This window comes from Neovison vison, chromosome 2, assembly GCF_020171115.1.
Source record: "Neovison vison isolate M4711 chromosome 2, ASM_NN_V1, whole genome shotgun sequence".
Lineage (NCBI taxonomy): Eukaryota > Metazoa > Chordata > Mammalia > Carnivora > Mustelidae > Neogale > Neogale vison.
This window is the reverse complement of record NC_058092.1, coordinates 233,329,561-233,356,318: the sequence shown is the minus strand read 5'-3', so window position 1 is coordinate 233,356,318 and position 26,758 is coordinate 233,329,561. Positions and strand designations below refer to the sequence as shown.

The following is a 26,758-nucleotide window of genomic DNA, read 5'->3' as shown; positions in this document are numbered from 1 at the left end:
CTTGTACTCAACTGGTGCTCCTCTCTTGACACTCAACACACGCTCCTTGAAATCAACAGAACATTTTAGTAAATTGTGTTCTTGGATCTCCCCCGAAAGCAGCCTTACCAAAACGCTGTGTGCAGATGAGTTTTCTGACCTTTACAACTGTATTAAATCCCCTGAGAGCAGCCTGAACGAGAACACCGAGGCGAGACCTTTCTGGGGCGCAGACACACAGGAAGACAACGGTACCATGATTAAATAAGTTTTTATTGTCACATTGAACTGCTTTGTCAGCTATACATTGTAGGTTTCAGTATGGCATAAAAATAAAGATATTTTCCTGAATGTCAAAATCTGAACAGAGAAGATGGCAATGGCACTTAAAACAAAAAAATAAAATAAAATAAAATAAAATAAGTTCACACTGGCGCTGAAGCCGCTAGAAGGGAGCTGATAAAAACCGCAACACGTTTGCAGATAAAGTGGTCTGCAACGTTTCAAATCCAATGGCAGTGGTGTAAGGCCAACAAAACCATGAGAGCAGGAAAACACAGACCCCACAGCGCGATTCTCTGAAGAACGGCAGTTTTAGTATTTCATGTTTCATTCTACACTGGGTAATTTCATATTGGAACTAAAGCTCAGGGAATAAACTTCTCTCCAACAAAATGAAACTTTTTCAGAACCTGGATTTGAAGTCTCTTGGACACCTTCCTTATTCTCCTAGGTTTTAGCTAGTTCAAAGGAAAGGCAGTTATGTCCCAAAGCATTAACTTCATGGGCTGACCTTATCAGTCTCGTCATTTCCAAACCAGGAGCCTAACGTGCTCACAAATGTCTTTAGTGGTTTCACACATTCTGGGCAAAACTAGAAAACAAGCAGTAATTAAATAAAAATATAAGTGCATCCCAACAGAAAGTCTCTACACATTCCACAACTATCCTCCAAATAGCAATGAAAAAAAAATAAGTATGGTTATTTGGATTTAAAATGAATCTTTATTCACCAAGATTCCCAAACAGTTTATTAAATGTCTTTTCCTCCACAAATAAAACTAACACTAGGATTTGTCAAAAGAGCTAAATGAATTATATCCCTTATGTACGAACTTGGCTAAATCCACTGTGTCTGGAATCTGTTCATCAGAAAACTCAGGTCTGGAGCATAACTCCTTTCTGATGTACCCACTGCTGTGTGTCCTTCATCTTTAAGACTCCAGAACAGAGATCATAAACGTGGCTAGTGCAACATAGCAGTCACTGTAATTCCCCGAAAGAAAAATAAGTAATTTATTTTATGACATACTTATTTGGATGATTACTTACTGGTAATTAGTATTTCTACATTTTTTTTTTAAAGGCAACCATTTTAAGTGACAATATATATCAGGCTAGTAGAAAAAAGTTGAAACAAAGCCCTCTCTTTTGATCTCACAAAGTCATGCAGACAAGAGAAGGTATATCCGATTTGTTCCAATCAGGCTTCTTGGAATTATCAAAATTTCTTTCTGGCAAAGATGAATTTGGCTCATCATAAAAAGAAGGTTCTTTGAAGGCTGCTGCTAAACTTGCTTCCCTTTGAAAAAGTAAATTTCAAGGCATGATAGTGCAAGAGGTAAGTTTTTGATTTATAGAATATTTATAGACTAATTGTGCTTAGTCTCTAATTTCCAATTTATCTTAAAGAACAGAAACTATGTTGATAAGTTTCACTTTGCCTGAATTTACCAGTACATCCATGAATCGCACCAGAATTAGGACAATTTGATTATCTCAAGGATTCTGTCATGAAATCTGCACACTGGGTCTGCAGGTGAGAACCGGCGATGTGAGGCCCCTACCAGCTCTGTGCTCGAGGACCCTCCTGTGGGGTGGCCAGGGGTCTGAGAACGCAGTTCCCCCACCCCGGATTAAGTCCTCAAAAAACTCTCTCAATAAGCCGTTAAGAAAAACAGTGCTAAGTGGAGAGTTTCTTTGTTTAGCTAAATCTGGGAGGTCTGAGTGTTCCTGGAGCCCCCGTCGGGATGTGTCAGGGGTCGAGAATCCCGCGAATGGGAGCATTCACTATTAGAGGGTTCTGTGGGGTCAATCAGATTTTCATAATCGCTGTCATCTGATTCCTCAGCACTGTCTGCAGCTGCTCTTTGGGAAGGAGGAAGGTCTGTGACGCTTCCGGGACACTTCAGTCCGGCACTGGTGGAAGCATAACTGGAAGAACCCACGGCTTGAGGTCGAGGCATAAAGACACTGGTTTCCATGCGCGAATGGCTCAAAGTACTTTCTTGATTGTTTGGGTGAAAATCGGAATAAGGGGGAGGAGGATCAGAGGCCTCTGCATCTCCGAGTGGACTTCTACCTTCGGCCGCAAGCCCAGAATAGGGCATCCGAGGGCTGAATGCCGGCCCCAGACTTTCGGATGGCACCTGTCTGTGGATCATCGCCTGCTGCAATCCTGGACGAAAACAGAGAGAAAATTCTAACATTTCCTCTAGTTTCACAGCTTTGCACTCAGTGCATCAAACGGTCAACCTGAATGTTCTGGAAAATGGCAACAAATAAGTGAAACTGACAATTATCTTAAACTTGCACAGTACTTCCCAATTTATAAATCCCGTTGCTATACATCAATCGATTTAGGCCTCAGAAAACCCGAAGTGTTACTGTCATCATCACAAATATCACTGTTTCCAAATCATGAGGCAAAGAAGCCAGAGTTGAGAAAGGGGAAGTGACTTCACTAAAGGAGTGGCTAGCAGCGGGGCCCCTGATACGCAGAGCAGCTGTTTTAGCTGCAGGTCCTGCGCTACTTCCCTCCCCTCTGCTCACCCTGCTCTCAGACTGCGGGGATGGAAAGATGAAATACACAGTCTTTACCATGCTTGGCACTCATCTCTGTGTGAGTTTCTTGGACAGGCCTTGCATCACAAAACCATATTTCTTTTTTCAAGATTTTTATCTACTTATTTGACAGAGAAAGACACAGTGAGAGAGGGAACACAAGCAGGGGGAGTGGGGTGGGAGAAGCAGGCCTCCCGCTGAGCAGGGAGCCCAATGCAGGGTTCAATCCTGGGACCCTGGGATCATGACCTGAGCTGAAGGCAGAGGCTTTAGAACTGAGCCACCCAGGTGCCCCTCAAAAGCCCCCCCCCTTTTTAAAAGATTTTATTTATTTACCTGACAGACAGAGATCACAAGTAGGCAAAGAGGCAGGCAGAGAGGGAGAGAGGGAAGCAGGCTCCCTGCTGAGCAGAAAGCCCGATGCGGGACTCAATCCCAGGACCCGGAGATCATGACCCGAGCCAAAGGCAGAAGCCTAAGCCACTGAGCCACCCAGGCGCCTCAAAAGCCCATTTCTTCCCAATGATGGGACACAACATACACATACACCATTTTCTTTTCTTTAAACAATGTTTTCTCCTTTAAAGTTTAAAAGCCCTGTGTTAGGTGGCCAGTTTTCCAGGTTCTGGACCATAAATACAGCACTTTTTTTGTTTGTTTGTTTGGTTTTTTTAGACATAAGCTCTACACTCCATGTGGGCCTCAAACTCACAACCCCGAGATCAAGAGCTGCACTCTCCACCAACTGAGCCAGCCAGGCTCCTGATACAACGTATTTTCAGGCATATTCTGGAATAGTCCAGAGCATATCTGGACTCATATCGATGAGTCCCTTGCCTTGAAAAATACTGGTATAAAATTTAGAAAAGAACAAGGAAAATAAAATCACCCATAACTCTATCACCCAGATAACACCATCAGACTTTTGGAAAACAGCACAAGATTTGGGGTTAAAAGATAGATGTCGGCCCCTCCCCCCTTTTCTAAATTCCAGTTTTATTATCCAGCCGTGTGTGTGCGTGTGTGTGCGCGCACACGCGTGCCTACTTATCTCTGTCAAATACATAAATAAAATGTTTTTTTAAAAAATAAAAATAAGGGGCGCCTGGGTGGCTCAGTGGGTTAAGCCGCTGCCTTCGGCTCAGGTCATGATCTCAGGGTCCTGGGATCGAGTCCCGCATCGGGCTCTCTGCTCAGCAGGGAGCCTGCTTCCCTCTCCTCTCTCTCTGCCTGCCTCTCTGTCTACTGTGGTCTCTCTCTGTCAAATAAATAAATAAAATCTTTAAAAAAAAAAAAAAAATTAAATAAATAAATAAATAAATATAAAATATATAATTATAATTATAAATATAACAATTTATAAATTTTTATAAAGATAAAATAAAAATTAAAAATAAGTAAAAATTAAATTAATAAAACACAGCTGAGATCATATGTTTATGCCATTTTATATCCTACTGTTTTCACTTAAGATTATATACTAGGGGGGGGCGCCTGGGTGGCTCAGTGGGCTCAGTTCATGATCCCAGTGTCCTGGGATCGAGCCCCACGTGGGGCTCTCTGCTCAGCAGGGAGATTGCTTCCCTTCCTCTCCCTCTGCCTGCCTCTCTGCCTACTTCTAATCTCTGTCAAATAAATAAATAAAATCCAAAAAAAAAAAAAAAAAAGATATACTAGGCATTATCCTGCGTCACTAAAAATTCGCTTCAATGGGACGATATTCCACCATATGGCTACCTCATCATTTAGTCAACTATTCTACTGCTAGTTATTCAACCCCTCCAGTAAGCTGTTTCTCAGATTTTAGAATCATAAGGTTGTGATTAATATTCTTATACATCAATCCCTGTGTGCATTTGATTGTTTCTCAAATAATATAACACTAAAAGTCAGGGCTGCCTGGGTGGCTCGGTGGGTTAAGCCTCTGCCTTCAGCTCAGTGTCATGGTCTCAGGGTCCTGGGATCAAGCCCCGCATCGGGCTCTCTGCTCAGTGGAGAGCCTGCTTCCCCCTCTCTGGCTGCCTGCCTCTCTGCCTGTGATCTCTCTCTCTCTGTCAAATAAATAAAATATTTTAAAAAAATGAATCAGATATCATCTACCCAGAAATAGAAATGACATTTTAATTGGTTTGCAAGTATTCTTTTTCAATTAGGAAAGGTTATAAATTTAATGTACAAACGTTAAATCTGGTAGTATCACAGTCAACATGTCTATTCTCATGCTAGAATCAATAGATTCCCGGGCCGCCTCCTCATTCAACCAGCTGGTTCCTTAGCTCATTTGTATCCATCCATCTACAGCTACCAAAAACCAGACATTTAAAGCCTTTGTTGTGACTGTGACTATGAATCAAATATGAAGGGATAAGAATATTAGGTAGCTCCTTTAAGTGGCTATGTGAGGAACACAGGATGCGGTCCCCACACGCTAGGTTCGCAGGGGGTTAACTCAGTGAGAAACATCCCAGCTGAGGTAGAGATCATAGTAGTCCACTCAGACACGTCTGCACCAACCGCTTCTCGGGATTTACTCTAACTTGCTTCCGCAGAGGCGCTTCTACAGTTAATCTTCTTTTCTTTCCTAGTTTAAAGTAATTGAAGGGGGCGGGGCACCTCAGTTGTTAAGCGTTGGCTTTCAGCTCAAGTCATGATCCCAGGGTCCAGGGATCGAGTCCCGTATCCGGCTCCCTGCTCAGCGAGGAGCCTGCTTCTCCCCCTCCCTCTACCCCTGTTTATGTTCCCTCTCCCTGCGTCTGTCAAATAAATAAAAATCTTTAAAAAAAAAAAAAAAAAGATAACTTGAAAGGGTAGCATGAAAAACAGTCGTCTGTTCTGGAAGTACAAGAATGCTCTTTCACTAACAGCCTCACAGGGGGCTTGAGGACTGTAGAAGGATTCCCGTGATTCATCCTATGGTTTGATGTTTGAAAAAGACATTTCCCTGACACCGAGTGGTGAAAACAATAGGAAAACTCACTTCTTTCTTGCTCCTTTTCATTTTTCCTCTGAGTGATTTGTCTTCTTAATTTGTTCACTTCTGCCTGACAAGATTCAACAACTCGCTCACTCTTTTCTACATCTGCACACACTGCCTGAGGGAAAAATGACAACAGGAACAATCAGTTTCAAATCCGAGCACAAGACAATCCATGAAGAGAGCCCGGACTGCAACCCTAGGAAGAGACCAGATGCTTTACTGAGTCAAAAAGCAGACATGTGAGGCAGAACAAGATCATGAGGGTCCAGGGGACCAGTATAGCGGTTCACTGACTTGTTTTTCTTAATTTTGTTATGATGATTAGCTATTTAGCCTGGAAATTCTTGAAAAGTTAGGGGAAGGTGGGAAAAATTTTATTTTTCCCCTCAATGATTCTTTTTTATTAAACTGAAAGGAGTTTGATACCAGTCTAGCATACAAAGGACGAACAAAAGAGAAGACAGGAATGAGATGCTTTCAACTTTAATTTATAACCAACAAACAAAAATCAGATGTCACAAATAGACTTACTTAACAGAAAATATTTATAACTGGGGGAGTGGGAAAGAAATTATGTTTCAAAGTCAAGAATCTAAATAAAGACAGCGAGTGAGGCTACAGCCCTCCCCTCTGACCATCGGGATCAGGGCTCTCTATGTGAGACCGGGGTTTGCAGAGCAGGCCTTAGTCACTCAGCAGCGAATGCAGAACAGCCACTTTGAAGTTGGCTAGATAGTGCAGTGGCCTGAAAAGAGCATGGTCATGAATTTGGGACAAAAAGCTGTTTTTCACTGCACGTTCCTTCCACAGCAAAAATCCCAGAAACTGCTGGAAAGTAGGCCAGCCACCAGTGAGCCGGTTTCACTGCTAGGTGGGCCGTGACCCGACTGTGGAACGCAAACACTGGAAACTGCCTATTGTAGGCTTTCCCCTTTAGCCCCAGGCAGATCCCTCTGCTTTCTTCTTTTTCAGCAGCTGCCTACATTCCCTTCTCTGTTCCTTGCGGCTTCTTCCTCAAAGCCAGGCTCTCTCTGGGCCTGGGAGAGCTTCTATCAGGCCTGCCACCCTTCTTCTCATTCTCAAAGCCTCTTTTGTTCTTAGGGTTTAGGGTAAATGACTCCTAAGAACACACTGGGGATGATGAAAAGCTCGTGGGAAAGCACTGGGAGCACCTAGCTCAGGAAGTGGCTGGTAGGAGACGTTTCCATAAATATTTGTTGCATGAATGACTAGGAATGAAGAGGCTCCGGCACAATCCTCCCACTCAATGAGGTAGCTGGGGGCAAAGCGAGTGACCCAGAGCGAAGGGGCAGAGCTGTACCAATTACGGGTGCCCTCTGATGCGTCTCAACTTCAAGCATACTGATGGAGACAGCTGGGGTCTTAGCAATCCTCTAAACTCGGAAGAGATTTCCCGAAAGTAAACACGGTTATCAAAGGGGCACGCGCATTCAGAATAGTAACAGAAACGCTGGACTTCAGACACTACTTCGGGCGCATCATGAGACAGCCTTTTGTAGGCCAGCATGAGTAACTACCCTGCACATCTGAGATTATTTTGGGAAGGCACATTCTGACTTTTGGACCATGATTCATTCGTCAGTTGGGAGATTATTAAAAATTAAAGTAGAACTAAAAGCACTGGGCATTAGAAATAAGACAAAAACTAGTGAATAACTCGGTTACCTGCACTTTCTCCTGAAGTGCATTATAAACCTGATAAATCGCCCTGATGTCCTTCATGACTCCGTCCTTGTCAAAAAAGTCAGTACTGGAAGACAGGAAAAAGAGGTCACAAAATTTTTTTAATTGCTATGGACCCGAAAGGCATTTTCCTATCATTTGCACCTTCATTTATTACATAAATGCTGCAACTCCAAGTGACCGTCTGAGCAACAATGCCCACGCTACTAGAATTACAGAGAGGGAAAAAAAAGAACCCATGTTACCAAGACAACTTGAAAAATAATAAAAAGCTATATATTTTTCGTTGGCCACATTTAGCTTTGGAACCTCAGAAATATACATACATACTCTGTCCAAACTTTTACATAAAAAAAATTTTTTTATGTAGCAAATGTTTAAAAAAATTACAGGTAAAAACAAATGATCTTTTTGATCAGTACAAAATTCTGATATTCGGTGGTGGTGGTCTAGAGGATGACCTGACTGCGTTCCTCAGTTTCCATCACATCAAAACTGATTCTACATGTCTCCATAAACCCGTGAAGCTCTCCTCACAAAAGACAGAAAGACATTTTCATTGTACTTTCAACTCACCCATGCTCTTTGATAACTTTGGCGTAACTCTGAGAAGTGTTTGGCACTGAAGACACTTTATACTCCTGCTGGCTAGTGTTGCCTAGATTGGGGATGGCAAGGGTTATCCTTTGATTATACCTGCGGGAGGATCCAGAGAGACCGTGTTAAAGGCGTTGCTCTTCCTGAACTCTGGGTCTCTGTGCTGCTGAACTAACAGGCTTCATGGGGCAGCTACTTGCACAGATGACCCAAGGACGCCTGAGTGAGTAGAAACTTGACGGTAAACTCCTTGAGAACAGAGGTCATGTCCCCACAGCAATGGGCAGAGTGCTGAGGTGGTTTTAAGAGCTCAGGAAATACCTGCTGACTGACTGATGAATGAAACCTTGAGATGGCTATTTAAGAATTTGTTTCCGTTGATGTTGATGTAATATAATCTCCAAGTGAATTTCCAGAAGGAAACCTTTCTCTTATTGACAGACATCATAATCGTATGATTTTTTTTTTTTTTTTTTTTGCTCTCACAAGTTCACAATGCAGAACCTTCATTAACCAGTAGGTGGATCAATTTGACAATTTTGTCTTTGAAATTGGTTTTAAAATTACAGACTTCCAGAGCAGTAAAACCGTGTATCTACATAATGGATCATGGATAAGCAAATGATGATTTCCAGCTGTGTATTCCTGTAAGAATTTATGCACAATTAACATATCTTGCTAATGCTTCTTGGTTCAAAACCATTTTAATTTATACAGCTGACAGGAAAACACCTTCTCTCAAACAAAGAAAACTAGCTGAAAGGGAATTATAAAAGCTTTTCTTTAAAGATGCTACAAAATGCACATTTTCAAAGTTATAAATCCCAATTACATGTACCAACATCTTTACTATTTATTTGAGGCTGGTGGGAACGCTTTCTTTACCTTCGATTTGGTCTAAAGAGAACGTATTCTAAAGCATGAGTGGAATTGTTGGCGGTGGAGATGAAGCTGAAGAGAAGGAACACGAGGTCGGGCACCCCAAGGATGCGGGTGAGCTGCTTATGGATAACCTGCTCTCGGTACGACATCTGCTGCTGTGTGTTTCGCCGGAATCTGTACCATCCAATAACTTTCTGCAGTAAAAACAGAAGGAAAAAAGGATGAAAGGTTGCATGAAATCTTAATGAATTTAATTCTGAATGTATCCATACAAACACTTGTACACATGTTCATAGCAGCTTGACATACAACAGCTCAAAACTAAAAAGCAGCCCAGTTGTTCATCAACAGGTTAATGAATAAACAAACAAAATTCCTAGAAGAAAACATAGGCAGTAATCTTTTGACATCAGCCATAGAAACATTCTTCTAAATATGTGTTCTTTGGCGAGAGAAACAAAGCAAAAATAAACTACAGGGATTACATCAAAATAAAAAGCTCGGACACCTGGGTGGCTATTAAACGGGAGATGATATCTGCAAATGATGCATCCAGAAAGAGGTTACTACCCAAACTACATAAAGAACTCATACAGAGGCGCCTAGGTGGCTCAGTGGGTTAAAGCCTCTGCCTTCGGCTCAGGTCATGATCCCAGGGTCCTGGGATCTGGCCCCACATCGGGCTCTCTGCTCAGCAGGGAGCCTGCTTCCTCCTCTCTCTCTGCCTGCCTCTCTGCCTACTTGTGATCTCTGTCTGTCAAATAAATAAATAAATAAATAAATAAATAAAATCTTCAATAAATAAATAAGTCAGTCTAAACAAAAGAAGTAAAGGTAGCTTAAAATTGTTAGTGTCATATTAAAATTAACAGTAAAGTGGCACCTGGGTGGCTCAGCTTTTATGCATCTGCTTTCAGCTTGGGCCATGATCCAGGAGTGCCGAATGGAGAACCACATTGGGCTCCCTGATCAACAGGGAGCCTCACTCTCCCTCTGCTCCTGCCCCTGTTTGTGTTCTCTTTCAAAGAAATGGATAAAATCTTTTTTAAAAAACTAACAGTAAGTTTAGGGGTGCCTGGGTGGCACAGTCAGTTAAGCGTCTGACTCCTGATTTCGGCTCAGGTCACGATATCAGGGTTGTGGGGTCGAGCCCAACATCAGGCTCCACACTCAGCACAGAATCTGCTTGAGTTTCTTTCTCTCTCTGCCCCTCCCACTCATACTTTCTGTCTCTTTCTCAAATAAATAAAAAAATCTTTAAAAAAATAAATAAAAATAAATAAATAAATAATAATATTAACAGTAAATTTAGATTATATTTTGGTACTTTCATGTAGGAAGTGAACCAACCTTTGTTGAGCCCATGTGCCAGGCCCCCAGGTAGCTTTATTACAACTATTTTCACTGATTTTTACAACCCTGGGAGGCAAGTAATGTCTTCTCCACTGGGTTCACATCACAATTAAGTAACAATTAAGTAACTACAGGAAACCAAGGAATAGTTCCTGCCCGCATGGAGTACTACTCAACATAAAGTATAACTTCTAATTATATAAAGCAATTAACTCTGATATTCTTTATTTAATTTCTAATTTTTTTAAAAGATTTTATTTTGGGAGGCAGTTGTTGAGCGGCTGCCTTTGGCTCAGGTCATGATCCCAGCGTTCTGGGATCGATCCCCACATCAGGCTCCCTGCTCGGCGGGAGGCCTCCTTCTCCCTCTCCCACTCCCTCCACTTGTATTCTCTCTCGCACTGCCTCTCTCTCTCTGTCAAATAAATAAAATCTTAAAAAAAAAAAAAAAGATTTTATTTTTTAAGTAATCTCTACATCCAATGTGGCTCAAACTCACAACTCCAAGATCAAGACTCGCAAGCTCTGCCGCCTGAGCCAGCCAGGCCACCCCAATATTCTTTAAACAAAAAGGAAACCCAAACACTTCTGACACTGTAAATCCTGTAAGAGGGATGTTTTGTGCTAAGTCGCTGAGCTCACAAGTGACAGCCAAGATGGGAAACCTGTCTTTTCCACTGTACAATGGTAACTTCACAATTCCAAACTGGTCACATGACGATGGTCATTAAAAAGTGAAGAGTAGGTTCTAACAAGTTCCCAGGTGCCACTGATGCTGCCCGTCCAGGGACCACAGCTTGGAAAACCAAAGCTCCAGGGGTGCCTGGGTGGCTCAGAGGGTTAAGCCTCTGCCTTCGGCTCAGGTCATGATCTCAGGGTCCTGGGATCAAGCCCCGCATCGGGCTCTCCGCTCATCGGGGAGCCTGCTTCCCCCCTCTGTCTCTGCCTGCTGTTCTACCTACTTGGGATCTATATCTGTCAAATAAATAAATAAAATCTTAAAAAAAAAAAAGAAAAGAAAAACAAAGCTCCAGCTGAAGACCCTCCACATCTAAAGATGAAGGGAGGGAAACAGAGGGGCCTTTTGAACACTTACCCTCATTTAATGAAACATTTAGATTAAAATACCATCATTAATCCTTCCACAATGGGGAAATCACAGTGAATCATTTCACAATGTATACGCTTATCAAATTAACACAATGTACACTTTAAGTATCTTACAGTTTTATATGTCCATTGTACCTCAGTAAAGCTGAAATACCAAAAAAAGAAAAAAAATGTGGAGAGGTAGTTTCCTCTTAAAAAAAAAAAAAAGAAGAAGAAGAAGAAGAAGAAGTCGGTAAGAAAAGCCATCGCCTGGCTAGAGGTATTGATGCCTGAGAACATGGCATGTCGCACTCTGAGCAGTATGTCTGGGGCATGAGGAATAACACTGGAGTCAGCTCCTTCGGAGGCCTGGGGGTGTCTTTACTCCCTTTCCCTGGCACCCTGCAGAGACCTGAGCTTTGCCATAACATTGGGTGCTCTCATGAAACGCTCACGGATGAACAGAATCTTACAGGTGGCTACTGGATGAGGCATAATGCTTTTCACTTACGTGGATTCCAACTGTTTTATTCTACCTGTATTTTCTGAGAGACAGGAGCCTGATGCATTTATTTTGGATATCAAGAGACAGAAATCAACGTATTCATTTGTTATATGCTAAGAGGACAACCCCATTATTCTTATTAATGAAAGATGAGATGCCAAATTAATTCACATTTGTTGACAACCCAAGATTGTACTTTTTAGAGCTAACAAGATCGTTGCAAGGCTACTGAGAAACTTCCTGATGCTAAAAAGCCCATTTCTGACAACTATGCCTGGGCCGTGATGAAAAACTGCGGACATCTTTCCCTACAACCTTATTTCAGCCAAAGTTTCATAGACAATTTCTCACAAAGACTTTCCTCTCTACTCTCAACTAGATATTCACTTATACTTTTTGGAGCCAAAGGAACCGTCCCCAATAGAGGACATGCTTGTTATCTTCACCTCATGAGCCTTTGAGCCTTATGATGGTTTTAAGGTGGCAGTTATGTTTATCATCATCTACTGCACAGCAGATGATTCCAGAAGGCAGAAACCCCCTTCTCACTTGCTTTTTTGGCCTTGGTCCCAAACCTGAGGCTTGTGCAAACTTGGTAAACACAAGACGTAGTCTGCCAGGGCAGTAATTCTGCACGTTGCAGTAGATGACCATGTTGTACCTACTGGAGGATTCTCATATCAAAAACATTAGCCTTTGGATGCCTGGCTGGCTTAGTTGGTTAAGAGTCCAACTCTTGATCTCTGCACAGGTCTTGACCTCAGAGTCGTGAGATCGAGCCCCATGTTGGGCTCTCCACTGGTGTGGAGCCTACTTAAAAAAACGAAAAATAAAACATTAGCCCCTATCTTAAGTCTACGGTTAAAAAAAAGTTTTAGCAATGTTGTAGAGTTTCTACATTTGAGAGCCACATACCTTCCAGATAACAACAGATGCAGGATGTACTAAAGATCAAAAGAGCAAATCCAATTTTATTTTGTTAATTATTATTATTTTAAAGATTTTATTTATTTACTTGAGCGAGAGAGAACAAGTACACGAGCTGGGGGCGGTTGGGGCAGAAGGAGAGAGAGAATCTCAAGTGTGGGGCTCAACAGTAGATCCTATGCATGACCCCAAGATCATGAACTGGGCGGAAATCAAGAGTCAGATGCTCAACTGCCTGAGCCACCCAGGTGCCCCAATTTAATTTTTTTAATAAACTCTACACCCAACATAGGGGTTGAACTCATGACCCAGAGGTCAAGAGTCAAAAATTCTACTGAGTCAGCCAGGCACCCCCGGCATATCTGATTTTTAAACCCCCAAATTAATTAAGAAATGTGTCCTTATCTACAGCTAAAAACAAAACAAAACAAAACACAGAAACAAAACAAAACCCTACCTGGTAGACTCCTCTTTTTTTCCCCAACTTATTTTCAATTAACAAACACTGTTACAAACAAACTTTTCCCATAAAGTTCCCCTTCATCAGCATCACCTCTCCATTCCCTTCCCCAAAGTAAACACTTTTAAGTTTGGCTGCCTTCCTTCCTGATCTTTTTCTGTACATCTAAATACTCATTCAGGGACGCCTGGGTGGCTCAGTTGGTTAAGCAGCTGCCTTCGGCACAGGTCATGATCCCAGGGTCCTGGGATCGAGTCCCACATTGGGCTCCTTGCTCTGCAGGGAGCCTGCTTCTCCCTCTGCTCTGCCTTCCACTCTGTCTGCCTGTGCTTGCTCTTCGCTCGCTCTCTCTCTGACAAATAAATAAATAAAATCCTTTAAAAAATAAATAAATAAATAAATACTCATTCAGATTTGTGTTTTTACATAAAACAGGTTCAAATTATAACACTACTTTTTTCATGTAACACAACTTTGAGATCTTTCTAGGTCATTACCCGAGAACTTCCCTTACTCTTTGCAATGGCTGCTTCATATCCCACAGTGTAGAGGTGTCAACACAACCGACTTGACCGTTTCCCATTGGTGGACATTAAGACTGCTTTCAAAACCCTTACTATTAAGCAAAGACATAATAAGCACCATTGCATGCTGGGTTCCGAGGCCAGACTGCTGGGGTTAACCTTGGACTGGGGACCTTTAGCAAGTCACCCACCCCTGTTTCCTCAATTGTAAAATGGGGATGGTAAGAACAGCAATTTACCTCCTAGTTCCAACACCCGGAAAGTGCTTAGAACTCGGCCTGGCACAGAGTTGAGCTATTCATTAACGCCAGCCTTTCATAACTTTGTTCCTAGATCCAAATGTTTACTTGGGCCAGATTCCTAGAGGTGGGACTGCGTATTTAAAATTCTGTTATAGCAGGTCACCTGGCTGACTCAGTATGTGGAGCACGTAACTCTTGACCTTGGGGTCCTAAGTTTGAGCCCCACATTGGGCATCGAGATTACTTTAGTAATAATAGAAAGAAAATTAAAAATAAAATTCTGTTACTGCAAAACTCTTCTCTTAACTGTTTGTTATCAACTTACATTCCCACCAACTACAGCTTCCCCATTTCCCAAAGCCTTACCCAAAACTGGGTAATAGAAATCCCTTTACACTTTTGCTAATCTGATGAGCAAGAAAATAGTATCATGCTGTTTCAGTTTGCATTTCCAGATTGAAGATAAACATCTTTTCATTATTTCTTGGCCATTTGTGTATTTCTTTTTTCTTTTGTGAATTTCCTGTTCATATTCTTTATTCATTTTTGTCACTTTGAATTTTTTTCATCTATTTAAAAAAATACTTCAGGGCACCTGGGTGGTACTGTCCCTTAAGCATCCCAGTCTTGGTTTCAGCTCAGGTCATGGTTGTGGGATTGACCCCCACATCCGGCTCTGCACTCAACGTGGAGTCTGCTTAAGATTCTCTTTCTACCCCCCTCTCTGCCCCTCCCACTCATGCTGTCTCTCTCTCTCTCTCTCTCTTCCAAATAAATAAAATCTTAAAAAAAAAATACAGGTGCCTAGGTGGCTCAGTTGGTTAAGCAACTGCCTTCAGCTCAGGTCATGATCCTGGAGTCCCGGGATTAAGCCCCACGTCGGGCTCCTGCTTCTCCCTCTGACCTTAATGCACTCTCTCTCTCATTCTCTCTCTCAAATAAATAAATAAAATCTTTAAAAAAAAATACTCCTGTTACTTTTAATGTGTAGTGAATACTCTAGAAAACTGCTCCGAAGAGAATTTTCATGGAAGAAATTTCAGTTTTAGAAAGTATAATTAAAGTTCACTGTCTAAAATATAAATGGAATGAGGAGATAGGTTGGAGGTAGGATAGGAAGGTCGGACTCCTGAGAGATTCCAGAACATATGCTCCTGGGCACGTCACTGAAAACAAGAGAGCTGGACCCCAACGTCTGTGGCTGCTCTAACTCCCTTTCCCGGGTGGATGGTGACAGGGTCCGATTCCAGAGCCCTGAGCTCATCATCATCCATATAGCGGTCTGTCCTTTCTTCCGGTCTTCCCAGTCTTCCTTTCATGCTTTTCTTTCTGCTTTTCCAACTGACGGCGCAACTGAGCCAGCCCGCCCATCGCCCAGGCGGTGACTTACTCTGACTGCACCCTTACTCCTGGTGCCCTTCTCCAGACACCTCAGGAACCAAGGCCTACGGTGCTGATTCTTTTTTTGCACAAGTAATCTTTTAAAAGCTTTTTCAAAATACACACTTCTAAACAAAGGCATTTGTTTGGTGACAAACTGAAAACTTTTATTAATATTTTTTTTCTTCAAGGCATGGTTTAATAACAAATCTACTTTTCTGGAATTAATATTTCAAGGTAGAAAAGTAAAACCCACACATGGTACAACAGAATAAATTATAAATGAGATCATCAGACAATGCCGCAGCAATAAAACTGGTTCATTTTCAATTCTATTCAGACTTGCTTACCATACATAATCAGAACATTATATGCATATGTTGACAGAAATAATAAACACATGACCTTTTGGAAAAATATCTATGTTTGGCATTAATTGAACTTGAAAGGGTAACATATCCAGAGATGTTTAATTATGACTTACCTTTTTTAGAACTATTTTTCCTGGTTATAAAATTAATGCATGTATGTATGATACTTGCAAAATTACTTTTTAAATTACAAAAGAGAAGAAAAGAACCACTCAGAATCAACTCAACTAATTTTTAACTCTCTAGAGTATGGTTCTTGTTTTTCCTTCCGATTTTTACATAATGGAATCACACTATAAATATCTAAATTTTTTTTTCTATTGATAGGTTATAAACATTGTCTCACATCTGCATTTACCCTTAAAATCTACTTAAGTCAACAGAACTCTCATACATTAATATCAAATCCTATTGTTTCATTTTACATTCCCTTCTGGTTTTAAGTTTAGGTAATAAAATAAACAGTGATTTCCAAATCGGACTGGGCAACAAACAGGACATACCTTTCTCCGATCCTTAAGAATCCTGTCCAAACTCTCTTCGTTAACTTTGCTTGCATAGTCATAAAAACTGTTTTTTTTAAAGAAAATACATTTTATTAAAATCGTATGGTATTTTGGAAATGAATATACTTAGCCTCATGTGTCTATGGGTCACTGGATCCTAAAAGTTGGTAATCAAGACATAAAGATACAATTGCTTATCTTCAACAGATAACCAGAGAAATCAATCTCAGTGCTTCACTGATGATTCATCTTTTGCATCAAAGAATACTCAAGAGACTGTTACATTCAAAAGGTATTACTTCCACATGTGGGAGGTACTGATAGCAAGTAATTAGAAAACGTGTGGTTTCCAATGGCTGTAACATCTTTTCCTTGTTTCTAAGTATCAGTTACTTATGGGGGAAAAAAGAATACAGGAGCTTATTTTCTGAGAAATGCAGAAGGGAAATGAACATCTGTTGAATGTTTAAGAGGCCTCGCTGCATGCTTTCTCAGCTTATTTCTTTTCATTCCTGCTTTAGTGCTGGTAAGTAGGTATTACTGCAGCCCAACGTGGCCCAAGTTTTATTCCCAGTTTTGTAGATAAAGATACTTAAGTGACTTGCCCCAAACTCTACAGGTGGAAGATGGAAGAGCTGGGCTTTGAAGCCAGGTCTGCTCCTCAAACAGACCTAGCCGACCAGGATCCTACAGTAAGCAGGCATAATGATGTTTGGGTTTTTCTACCACTGATTGTGCTTTTAGGAATCCCATTCTTGGACACTGGGGGTGGCTCAGGTGGTTAAGCATCTGCTTCAGGCTCAGGTCATGATCCCTGGGTCCTGGTATCGAGTCCCTCTTCACGCTCCTTGCTCAACAGGGAGCTTGCTTCTACCTCTCCCTCTGCTCCTCCCTGCACTCATTCTGCCTCTCTCTCTAATAAAATCTTTTTTAAAAAAAAGGGAAAGCCATCCTTCCTCCCTCAACCCACAACCATTAGGCCCAGGCCTTATAAAGCAGTAAGAAGTTCAAGAAATGGTCAAAACAAAACAAAACAAACAAAGAAAACCCACTGAACTGGGAGTCAAGAGATACCTGCCCCAGCCCAGCTCTGCTTCTCACTGCATGATCCTGGGCGAGCCACTGCACCTACGTGCTCTCCACTTCCCTCTATGCAGAAGAAAGAGTGTGGAGCAGACACATGACTTCTAAGGTTTCCTTCCACTGTAAGAATTATAGGTATGTGATTTAAACTTAGTTAAATCCCTCTGAGACAATTTTACTGACAGCCTTACATGGAATTCCTCAGAAGGGCAAGGCAGGGCACACCTAGAAGAGCTTCGCAGAGTCAGGGCCAAATCAGACACTTGTGTGGACCAAACACAGCCAATGTGTGAACCATGGTCTGAATCCTTTCATTTGCTCTGAGATTCTTCTCGAACGAACTGCTCGTCTTGCTTCCCTCTCCTCTTTCAGTTACATGCAAACCTAAAAGTGATGCGGATCTTGGCTGCCTTTAGACTTTGTCCACAGGTAAACTTCCTGCATGAGGACAATCTTCTAAAATAATAAATGGATGGGTATCTGTGTGTGGTGGGGCAGGGGGCCCCCCAGCAGTTCTTGGGTGCAAGGGCCTAGGTGTGTGGGTCAGCTGAGAATAGGACAGGGATCAGGGTCAAAGCAGCAGGGGACACACAGCAGGAACAGCCAGGCACCAAGGGTTGGCAGGTGTTAGAGAAGGGAGTGCTGACCAAGAATGCCGAATCCTACTCCGGGAAGGGAAGTACTGGCTCCTGGGAAGGTAGAACATGCTGGGCTGGGGGGTGCTGAAGAAGGAGCTTAAATCATCATACCAGCCAGCAGGTGGAGGGCTCTGGGGCCGAGAGAGCAGACAGAGGCCTGCATATTGTCTGGGGAGAAGTCTAGTGAATAGGGGATACTGGCCCTTGTCTCTCTCACCCACCACACATCTGTCATTTGCTCCCTCCCTTCCGAATGTCGCTCCTCCCATTTCTTTCTCTTGCTGTCCTTTAGTTGGTCTTAGTATGCAACTAATGTATGTTAACTTATATACACGCAAAAAGAAAGTTCCATGTTTCCTTTCCTTGCATTTTAAAGTTGAACACTGAACATTTTTTATTCTTCTTAAAAACACCCATTAAATTCTTTTATCTGTATGTGATTCTTGACTAATTTCCTGCTCTGTGGCTGAAAAGCCCTTGCTTGGGAGGCTGCTGGAGTAGACTTTTACTGTAAATCACGGAGGCCAGGATTTACACCATCCCTCCCCTATCTCTAACCTTACACACACTGGACACTCAATAAACAAGTGAATTTGGATGCCCTCAGTTACACCTGGGACTTTATAGCCACAATCAGGTACAAACCTAAATTCAATAGTTTTTAATCAATTAATCTTTCAATAAGGACTAAAAGTGACAAAGGAAGATGTGGCTTACCTAAAAAGCTTTGAACACGGCTGATGATTATGGATTTCTATAATTAGAAAGAAGGAACACAGCTTAGTTAATCACGTAAGACACAGGCAAGTACAAAATAGCCTACTTGTTTGTTTACTGAAACCTCAAACAATAAAAAGACAGTTTTCCTCTCCCAGATAGGTGCCGCATGTACCCTAGTGAGGGCAGTGTGTCTTCTCAACACTGAAACTCAGGGACACCTTTTCCGGACAAATTAAGCTGGAGAACACATTCTGTTTCCATTTGTCCATGGCTGATGAGCACATATCCGAAAGCTTTTACTCAGGAACACACAGCCATTGTGCGCCCTCATGCAATCCCACCTAGTTAAACAAAGCAGAAGAGGGAAAAGTAACAGCTAACTGAAAGCATTTAATCAAAGCGGATAAGCAGGGTGAGGGCAGCTTGGGGAGAGGAGGGCCTAACCGCCCTACCACCAATAACCCACTATTGACTCAGAACAAGCTGGGCCAGGCGTTCTGAACGGAAAGGGAGGAGAAAGCTCTGAACGCCTGTTAACTCCTTCAAAGATGGTCAACACCAAGGAAAATAGTCCTTTGTAAGGCAGATCCTAACAGCTTCTGGAAAGACTGCTCTGATTACCCAGAGGAAACAAGTCCTTCAAGCTCATCAGGGGGCTTAGGATCTGGGTGGCTTTCTAAGACCATGAGACTAATTAACCACTCCATCCTATTCCTAACATTCTTCTAGACAGAAACTCATCACCTGCTGTCTAAAAAGCCACAGCGACAGAGCTCCAGGCTGCCACTTTAACACAATTAAAATGAAACCATGACCCTGGTGGCCATGGGACTCTGCCCGTTAGCTTCTGTACTGATGTCAATGCCGCTAAAACATACGCACAGATGCAATCCTTCCACTGGAAAGACGAGTCTCCTTGCCTGGCACGGCTGTTGACACAGTGATGCAAATAAGAAAGCTTCATCCAGAAATTGTTCCTTCTTTTACCAGCAGCAATAATACAGTGTGCCATCCTACATTATTTCTGAGGTACTATGAGTAAATTAATTAGAATGTGGAACATTTATAGCAAAAACTTTACAGAGGGCTCAGGAGAAAGAAAGAAAAGCCCACCTTCTCCTTTAAAGGAACGAATATTTCTTAAAAACCCTACAGTGGATCTGGATTCCCAAACACACAGCGCTGTCATCAACTGCCCCAGCAGACTTCTGTCGTGATTTACAACCGGGATTAGCAGCACACTTAAGATACACCCTAGATATCATGTGGCATTTGCTAAAGAAAGTTGGACCTTTGTCTGTAAGACTATTTGCAATGCCTAAACCCTCCATGGAAAAAACAGGGTGAAGGCCTCGAACATGATCAAGACGCAGACTGCGGGCGCCTGGGTGGCTCGGTGGGTTAAGCCTCTGCCTTCGGCTCAGGTCATGATCTCAGGGTCCTGGGATCGAGTCCCGCATCGGGCTCTCTGCTCAGCAGGGAGCCTGCTTCCCTCTCTCTCTCTCTGTCTGCCTCTCCATCTACTTGTGATTTCTCTCTGTCAAATAAATAAATAAAATCTAAAAAAAAAAAAAAAAAAAAGACGCAGACTGCAACGAAGCTGGCAGGCACACTGGCTGATAGACCGCTGGAAACCGGCAGGAGCAGGGCAGCCCTGTGTGGGATTCCAGAGTCTACCATGCTCTACAGTTCATCCACACGGCAGATTGCTCTTCCTGTAGGTATGACTGCACTCATTCCCTTAGCAGCTCTCCCCACCCCCTCCTCCGCCTAGTCTCACTGATCTTCCTACCTCTGCTTCTCCTCCTGATGGAGACTCAACAGTTCCACTACTCCCTCCTCCATCCTTTCCAGTAACTGCAGTGGCATCATCTAATTAACTAAGGAAGCTCTTCTGTGGCTGCCTGCTCCCTCCCCTTCTAGAACTAAGGGTAGACAACTCTGCTTAAAGTGAGTCAGCCCAGCTTTTAAAATTAATATGCAGTTAACACAGAATGTGACACTGCGTGTTCAGAATGTAGCACTCTGGATGCAGTCCTTACTGTACAGAGTAAAAGTGTCCGTGCGTGGATTCAGTCATTTGCAACAAATAACAACTTCGGTAGACTCATTTTATTTAAAACATCTTATTCTGGAGTTAGGCTATGCGAGAAAATTTCTTGATACCACTGGTCTGGAATACTACTCATGGCACTTGACCTAACCTTTGGCCTTCCAACCTAGGTTTGGAGTCCCTGTTTCTATTTCGAACATGTACTTAGTTTCAAAAGAAAACTACTGCAATGGTAACAGTGCACCTAAGATAATACCAGTAAATACTTTGCCCATGAGAGCCACAATTGTTTCATACAATGAAGGGAATATAGCTAATAAATTAAACGTTGTGCAGCAGAAGATGGTTGTCATGGCGCTGCATTAACCGGGGCTCTATCGATTGGTACTTCTCTGTATCTACAGTACCATGGAAACGTATTTACTGAAAGAACCAGAAGGTTTATGAATCAGATACAGTGCATGAAGCTGTAGAATTTGATTATTTACCATTCTACTTCTTTTAAAATAAATAAATAGCCAGAATATTCACCAGAAGTGTTATTTTTATGGTCACACCAGGTAACAGAGCTCTTTCTTGCTTGGTGTGCTGTCTGTTAACTACGTCTGACATTTTAACCTTCGTGTACCCAATTAGTTTTGAAAATCCAAGTGCAAACAATAAAACTACACCCATGTTCCATGAAACCAAATTCTCCATTTTAGGATTTTAAAGAGTTCCAAGAAATAAAAACAAAACCTCAGTGAAAGAACAGCTGGAGACAGCATATTGAGTCTTTATTTAACAAGTCAGTATTGTGAGGAATGGGTCTTATCATATGGGTCCTTGAGGAAATGAACTGTTCCTTGTTTTCCCCTAATCCTAAACCCACCTCAATCCTCATCCTGGCCTCCCAACCCATATCCTAGAAGGCTATCAGAACTGGAAGGCTTGAAATTGATGATGTGGTCCCAACATAACCTAACCTTCCAGCAATACTTCAAACCAAAACCACTCACCTTCACACATTCTGTATTTTCTCCACATAGAAACAGGCCAGATTACCTGTATATCTTGTGTACTCCCTGCTCTGTGTTCCCCTGAATCCACTCCCCCCCGACCCCAAGTTCACCATCTTCAGGATACCTTTACTCTCTACTACTTTTACCCACTAGCAGGGATGGGATTTTCTCTGTTCCTTTCTTATAGTACTCATCTTGTACAGTTGTCTGGGACTTCTGTGCACTTGTCCTATCCTGCCCCACTCCAGGAATTAGGGATGCACCTGGGTACTCCTCTCCTTGCTTGGCACACGCTTCACACACAGACGGTCAGTAAATGGTGGTGACCTAAGTGAAGCACCCCTTGCTGAGACCTGAGTATCAGGATACGCTGTTTGGTGACATGCTCAATGTGCAGCTGGAAGGAGTCTGATCCCTATTTATCAAAAGGAGACTGATCCGAAGAGGAAAAAAAAGAAAGACAGAGAGAGAGAGAGAGACTGACCCAAAGACAGTCAGTGCATCTATAAACACTTCTTCGTCTTCCCCAACAATCAACCCCAAACTATTTGGATTGTCCTCCAGAAGGCTGTGTAGATTTAGCCAATAGCTCATATAAACAAGTATGAACACCTTTGGCAGATCCCCCCGGGAAGGACCAGCCCAAAAGATCCTTGCATTTCAGTGTGTGGTGATGTCGACAATGGGGAACAGCCCAGTATGCGATCTAAGGGTGACTGTGGTTTTGAAGAGACCATCATGAGCAAAAGCAGACAGCGATTCAGTAAAAGACCAGTTGGTGGATAAGAGCTTTATAGACTACCCAACCTTACAGCCACCACTGCACGTTCACACTGATTCGTAAAACATTTCATACCAGCTATCAGTGCAAACGATTTGCATTGTGATTTTAGCTGCTTTGTATGTACTCTTTTTATCTTTCAGATTAAAACCAGTTAAGGACCAAAGAACAAAACAAACAGCATTGATACAGAAAAAATATTCCTAAGCTCAGGGGTAAACTCACCAATTACTTGCAGAAATTCTGTGTTGCTGATTTGTGAGTCACTGATGCTAAAGGTTTCTTCTTGTCTTACTTCTCCGAGCAGAAATCCTTCCTAAAAGTAATTAAAAAAAAAAAAAAAAAAAAGAAAAAAGAGATAGTTGCAGACTAAAAGTATTTTTTACTGGAATTAAGACGAATTGAGAGCATTATAATTTTAAAATAACTTTGACATTAATCCAAATAAGCTTACTATTCTATAAACCAATAAGACTAAAGTAATCTGAGATGTACCTATTAACTAGATTGCTTGGAAAAAGGATTCCATACACAATGAAATATTTTAATCCCTTAAAAAAAACCCTGTTTTTTTGAAGCAAAAATAAGCAGAGTGAATCCACTTCCTAAATCCTACCGAGTGTAATAACCAACATCAAAAAAGCTCAGGAAGCAGAAATATTCCAAGGTTGTTTTCCTGTAACAGCATAAAATGTATTTCATTGTTTTAAAAGCCCTATTAACGATACAAGGATAAAGAAGTTAACACAATGCACAACGAATTGCTCTTGTACAGGGTGTGGGAAATGAGGACTTCAGCAAATAAATCACTCACATGAACGTTCTTCCTCAATAAACGCTGAGGTTACTTTCTTTACACCTTTGGTGAACACAGGCCATAAATTCTGGATTACGCAGCACATAACCTACTGTGGGAGCACTCGCTGTCATGCTGAGCACAGGCACGGTGCAGAACATCAACTCTATGTGCCTCGGCAACTTCCCTATGAGGATGGGCTAACAGGCTGCCATGCAATCTCCTTTCTTGAGAGAACCACATGGCTTGCTCCTTCCCTCCATCTGGCTTTTTACTCAAACAGCACCTTATCAGAGAGGCCTTCCCTGGCCAATGTAACAAAAACAGGGCACGCCAGACACTCTGTCCCCTGTGTTTTCCTCTCAGTCTTCTCCCAGTAGCCACATCTTTACAATAACAAATGCCTACACCTACTAAAATCTAAGCCCTGTGAGAGGGACTTTGTGCCTGTATATCTCAGCAACTAGCACAGTGCCCAACACATAGCAGGTGCTCAGTACATACTGGCTGAGGGTATCTGTGGGAACAGTGACCTTGTACTACGTACCTTCCTATTCCAGGCTGACCCTTCGAATCAAATACAGAGATTGCTTAGTTTAAAAACACTCCCAGTTGGAATCTGTGGGGGTGAGGAGGGAGAGACAGATGCTTTACAGCATAGCTTTTGTATTGGAATAGGGGAGGGAGTGTCCTAAGTTCCCAAACCATCACGTATAGGGATTTTCTCAATCTTGAGTAATATACAAAATCTCCCTTAAAAAAATTCTCTCAAACCTGAAGGAATATCTATGACTACTAGTTTGAGAAACAGTGACTAAATAAGCTTGTTTTATCCCATGAAAGCCTTTCAGTTAAGAATTCTCACTACACAAGAGCAGCTTTCTCTTTATAACAAGTTAATAAAAATTAAGGTAAAAGCAATTTTTAAAAATTCCTACAGAACTTTACATTTTAAGAACATATCTCCAGATTCCTAGTGTTCCACAGTCTAGGGATGCCAAACTTAGAAAATAAAAATATAGGATACTGTTAAATTTGAATTTCAGATAAACAACAAACAATTTTTGTGTAATATTTAGGATATACTTACTCTAAAAAATTATTTCCTATTTATCTGAAATTCAATTTATCTGAGTGCCCTATATTTTATCTGGGACCTCTATCATAGTCCTCAGTTTGAAAAAGTCAACAATGACAGCAAGACATTCTAAAGCAAAGTATGAACCAGTGCTTCTTATCTGCTGGTCTGGATTGTCTGAACACTGTTAGTTTATAGAAGGAGGAGGCAAACTATGGTGCGTGGGTTAAATCAAGCCTCATGCCTGTGAGTGTACAGCCCACAAGTGAAGAATAGTTTCCACTTTTAAATGGTTGAAAAAAAAATACGAATATTTCATGATGTGAAAATTATATGAAATTCAAATTCAGGGTCCATAAATAAAGCTTTATGGAAACTCTCACCCTAATTAATTTATTGTCTATGATTGCTTTCTCTGTACAACAGCAGAACTGACCAGTTGCTACCTAAACCACATGGCTCACAAAGCCTAAAATATTTACTTATCTGGAAAAAGCTTGCTAGACCCAGCTCTACAGAATGAGTGGTTTTAAACTAATTTCTTGCCTGGAAAAAACAGGAATGTGCTACGAAGGCAAATTTTGGTTCCTCAACTTAAAAATATGTAAAATTGACAAAAGTATTCCACATATATAATTGTGGCAAGGTTAACATAACCAGACCAGTTATGGTCACATAAAATACACTTGCAAACTACTGTTACGGTGAAAACTTCCATGAAGTCTAGCACCATGCCTGGCACAGAATAGGTATTAAAGGAATAGGTGTTGAATTAAAATTAGTAACAATCTAAGGAATGTAGCCATCTCCCTGCCATTTGTAGAAAAACGATCTGCTTTTCAACAGGTAGCTGCTTATTCTTAGAGTAGCCTCGCCTTTTACATAAACTGTGCTATTACTAAGTACTCCAAGAACTAGCGATGTTAAAAAGCATTACTGAAACCATATTTAGTACTTTCATGGACACTAGGAGTATCACAAACCACCTATTACATTATTAAATAGCTAGCTCCAGCATCAAAGGCCTTAGCATCCAGAGACATCTGCTAACTCTGGAAAAACCCACGTTGTGTGTATTCCTATCGTTAATCTCTACCATCAACACTACACAGAGGAAAGTAGAATAATTTAATGCCATCCAATTATCTAACAGAATCACCTCTATGAGATCAGTTTTTATTAATGGAAGCTAAAGTTGCAGACATCAAACCAAATCCAGTTCCTTATTCTACAGTGTATCATTTTGCTTTGTAATGAGAACCTCAACGCCCCCCCCCGACTTATTAAATGAATTTGAATAACTCATTATTAACATCTCTTAAAACCATCTCTCAACTTCGTGGGCAGATTAATTATGGACTTAAAGATAAAAATTATCTAGTTTCACTAAGAAACTTCCAGCTAGGCGAAAGACATTAAAAGACAATTCGGAAAATAAAGATATTGAAGCAGACAGGCTCTGCTCCCTCTGAGCTCCGAAGCCTATGCGTTTCCGATCACTCATACGTAGGCCTGTCATTTCCCTATTTCACTGCGATTAGCGCCGTGGCTTTAAAACATTCGCCAAGGAACTAAATGTGCAACTTCAAGGCAAGCAGACCCGACACCTAACACTCCTGTTTACATTCTCCATTTTCCATTGAGGCGAAGAAAACACATGAACGCATCTCACAAGTATGAATAGTGACAGCCATGGTTTCCCTCGTCGCACCCCACGACAACCTGTGAGACCGGCGGGCGGGGCTGGGTGCCTCCGCTCCTAGACCAAAGCTCGGTCTCTCCGCTCTCTGCCGACCCCGGGAGACCCTCGCAAGTCTAGAAGCCTGACTCTTAGGGAGGGGCAGACGCTTGGTCTCCAGTTAGCGACTCTTGACACTGCCGGCGGCCAACCTAGACAGCTTTGCTGAAAGGGAGACGGTTGTCCTGAGAGGGTCAGGAGGCGCAGGCACTGAGTGTGGGGGCCCAACCCCGGGACGAAGGAGCTCTGGGTAGCAGGAGCTCGCCGGGGGCGGGAGCCGCCCGGGTCACCAGCCCTTAGGGCCCGCCCGGGAGCCCGGGGGGCGGGGGGCGCGAGCCGCGAGTGGTCCGGCTGGGCCGCAGACACGGGCCCGGGACCAAGGCTGGAGGCTCCAGCCGCCGCGGCGGGGGGCCCGGCACCTACGTGGTCGGCGTTGCTGTTGGCGCTGTGGAAACACACAGCGCTGAAGGTGTAGCCCGAAATGGAAGCCGCCATGATGGAAATCTCCAACTCCCCCATCATGCCCCGCG

The 26,758-nt window shown here is 42.2% G+C and overlaps 1 protein-coding gene across 1 annotated transcript; it reads right to left on the bottom strand.

The window, feature by feature from the left end:
* Positions 1–234: 234 nt before the first annotated feature.
* ABRAXAS2 (abraxas 2, BRISC complex subunit) lies at positions 235–26,758 on the bottom strand. The gene is made up of 9 exons (XM_044240704.1): positions 26,652–26,758; positions 22,842–22,932; positions 18,779–18,815; positions 16,338–16,404; positions 8,987–9,177; positions 8,081–8,200; positions 7,487–7,571; positions 5,801–5,915; positions 235–2,437 (listed from the first exon to the last, which is right to left on the bottom strand). The coding sequence occupies exons 1-9, from the start codon at positions 26,748–26,750 to the stop codon at positions 1,968–1,970; spliced, it is 1,275 nt and encodes a 424-aa protein (XP_044096639.1). The 5' UTR covers positions 26,751–26,758; the 3' UTR covers positions 235–1,967.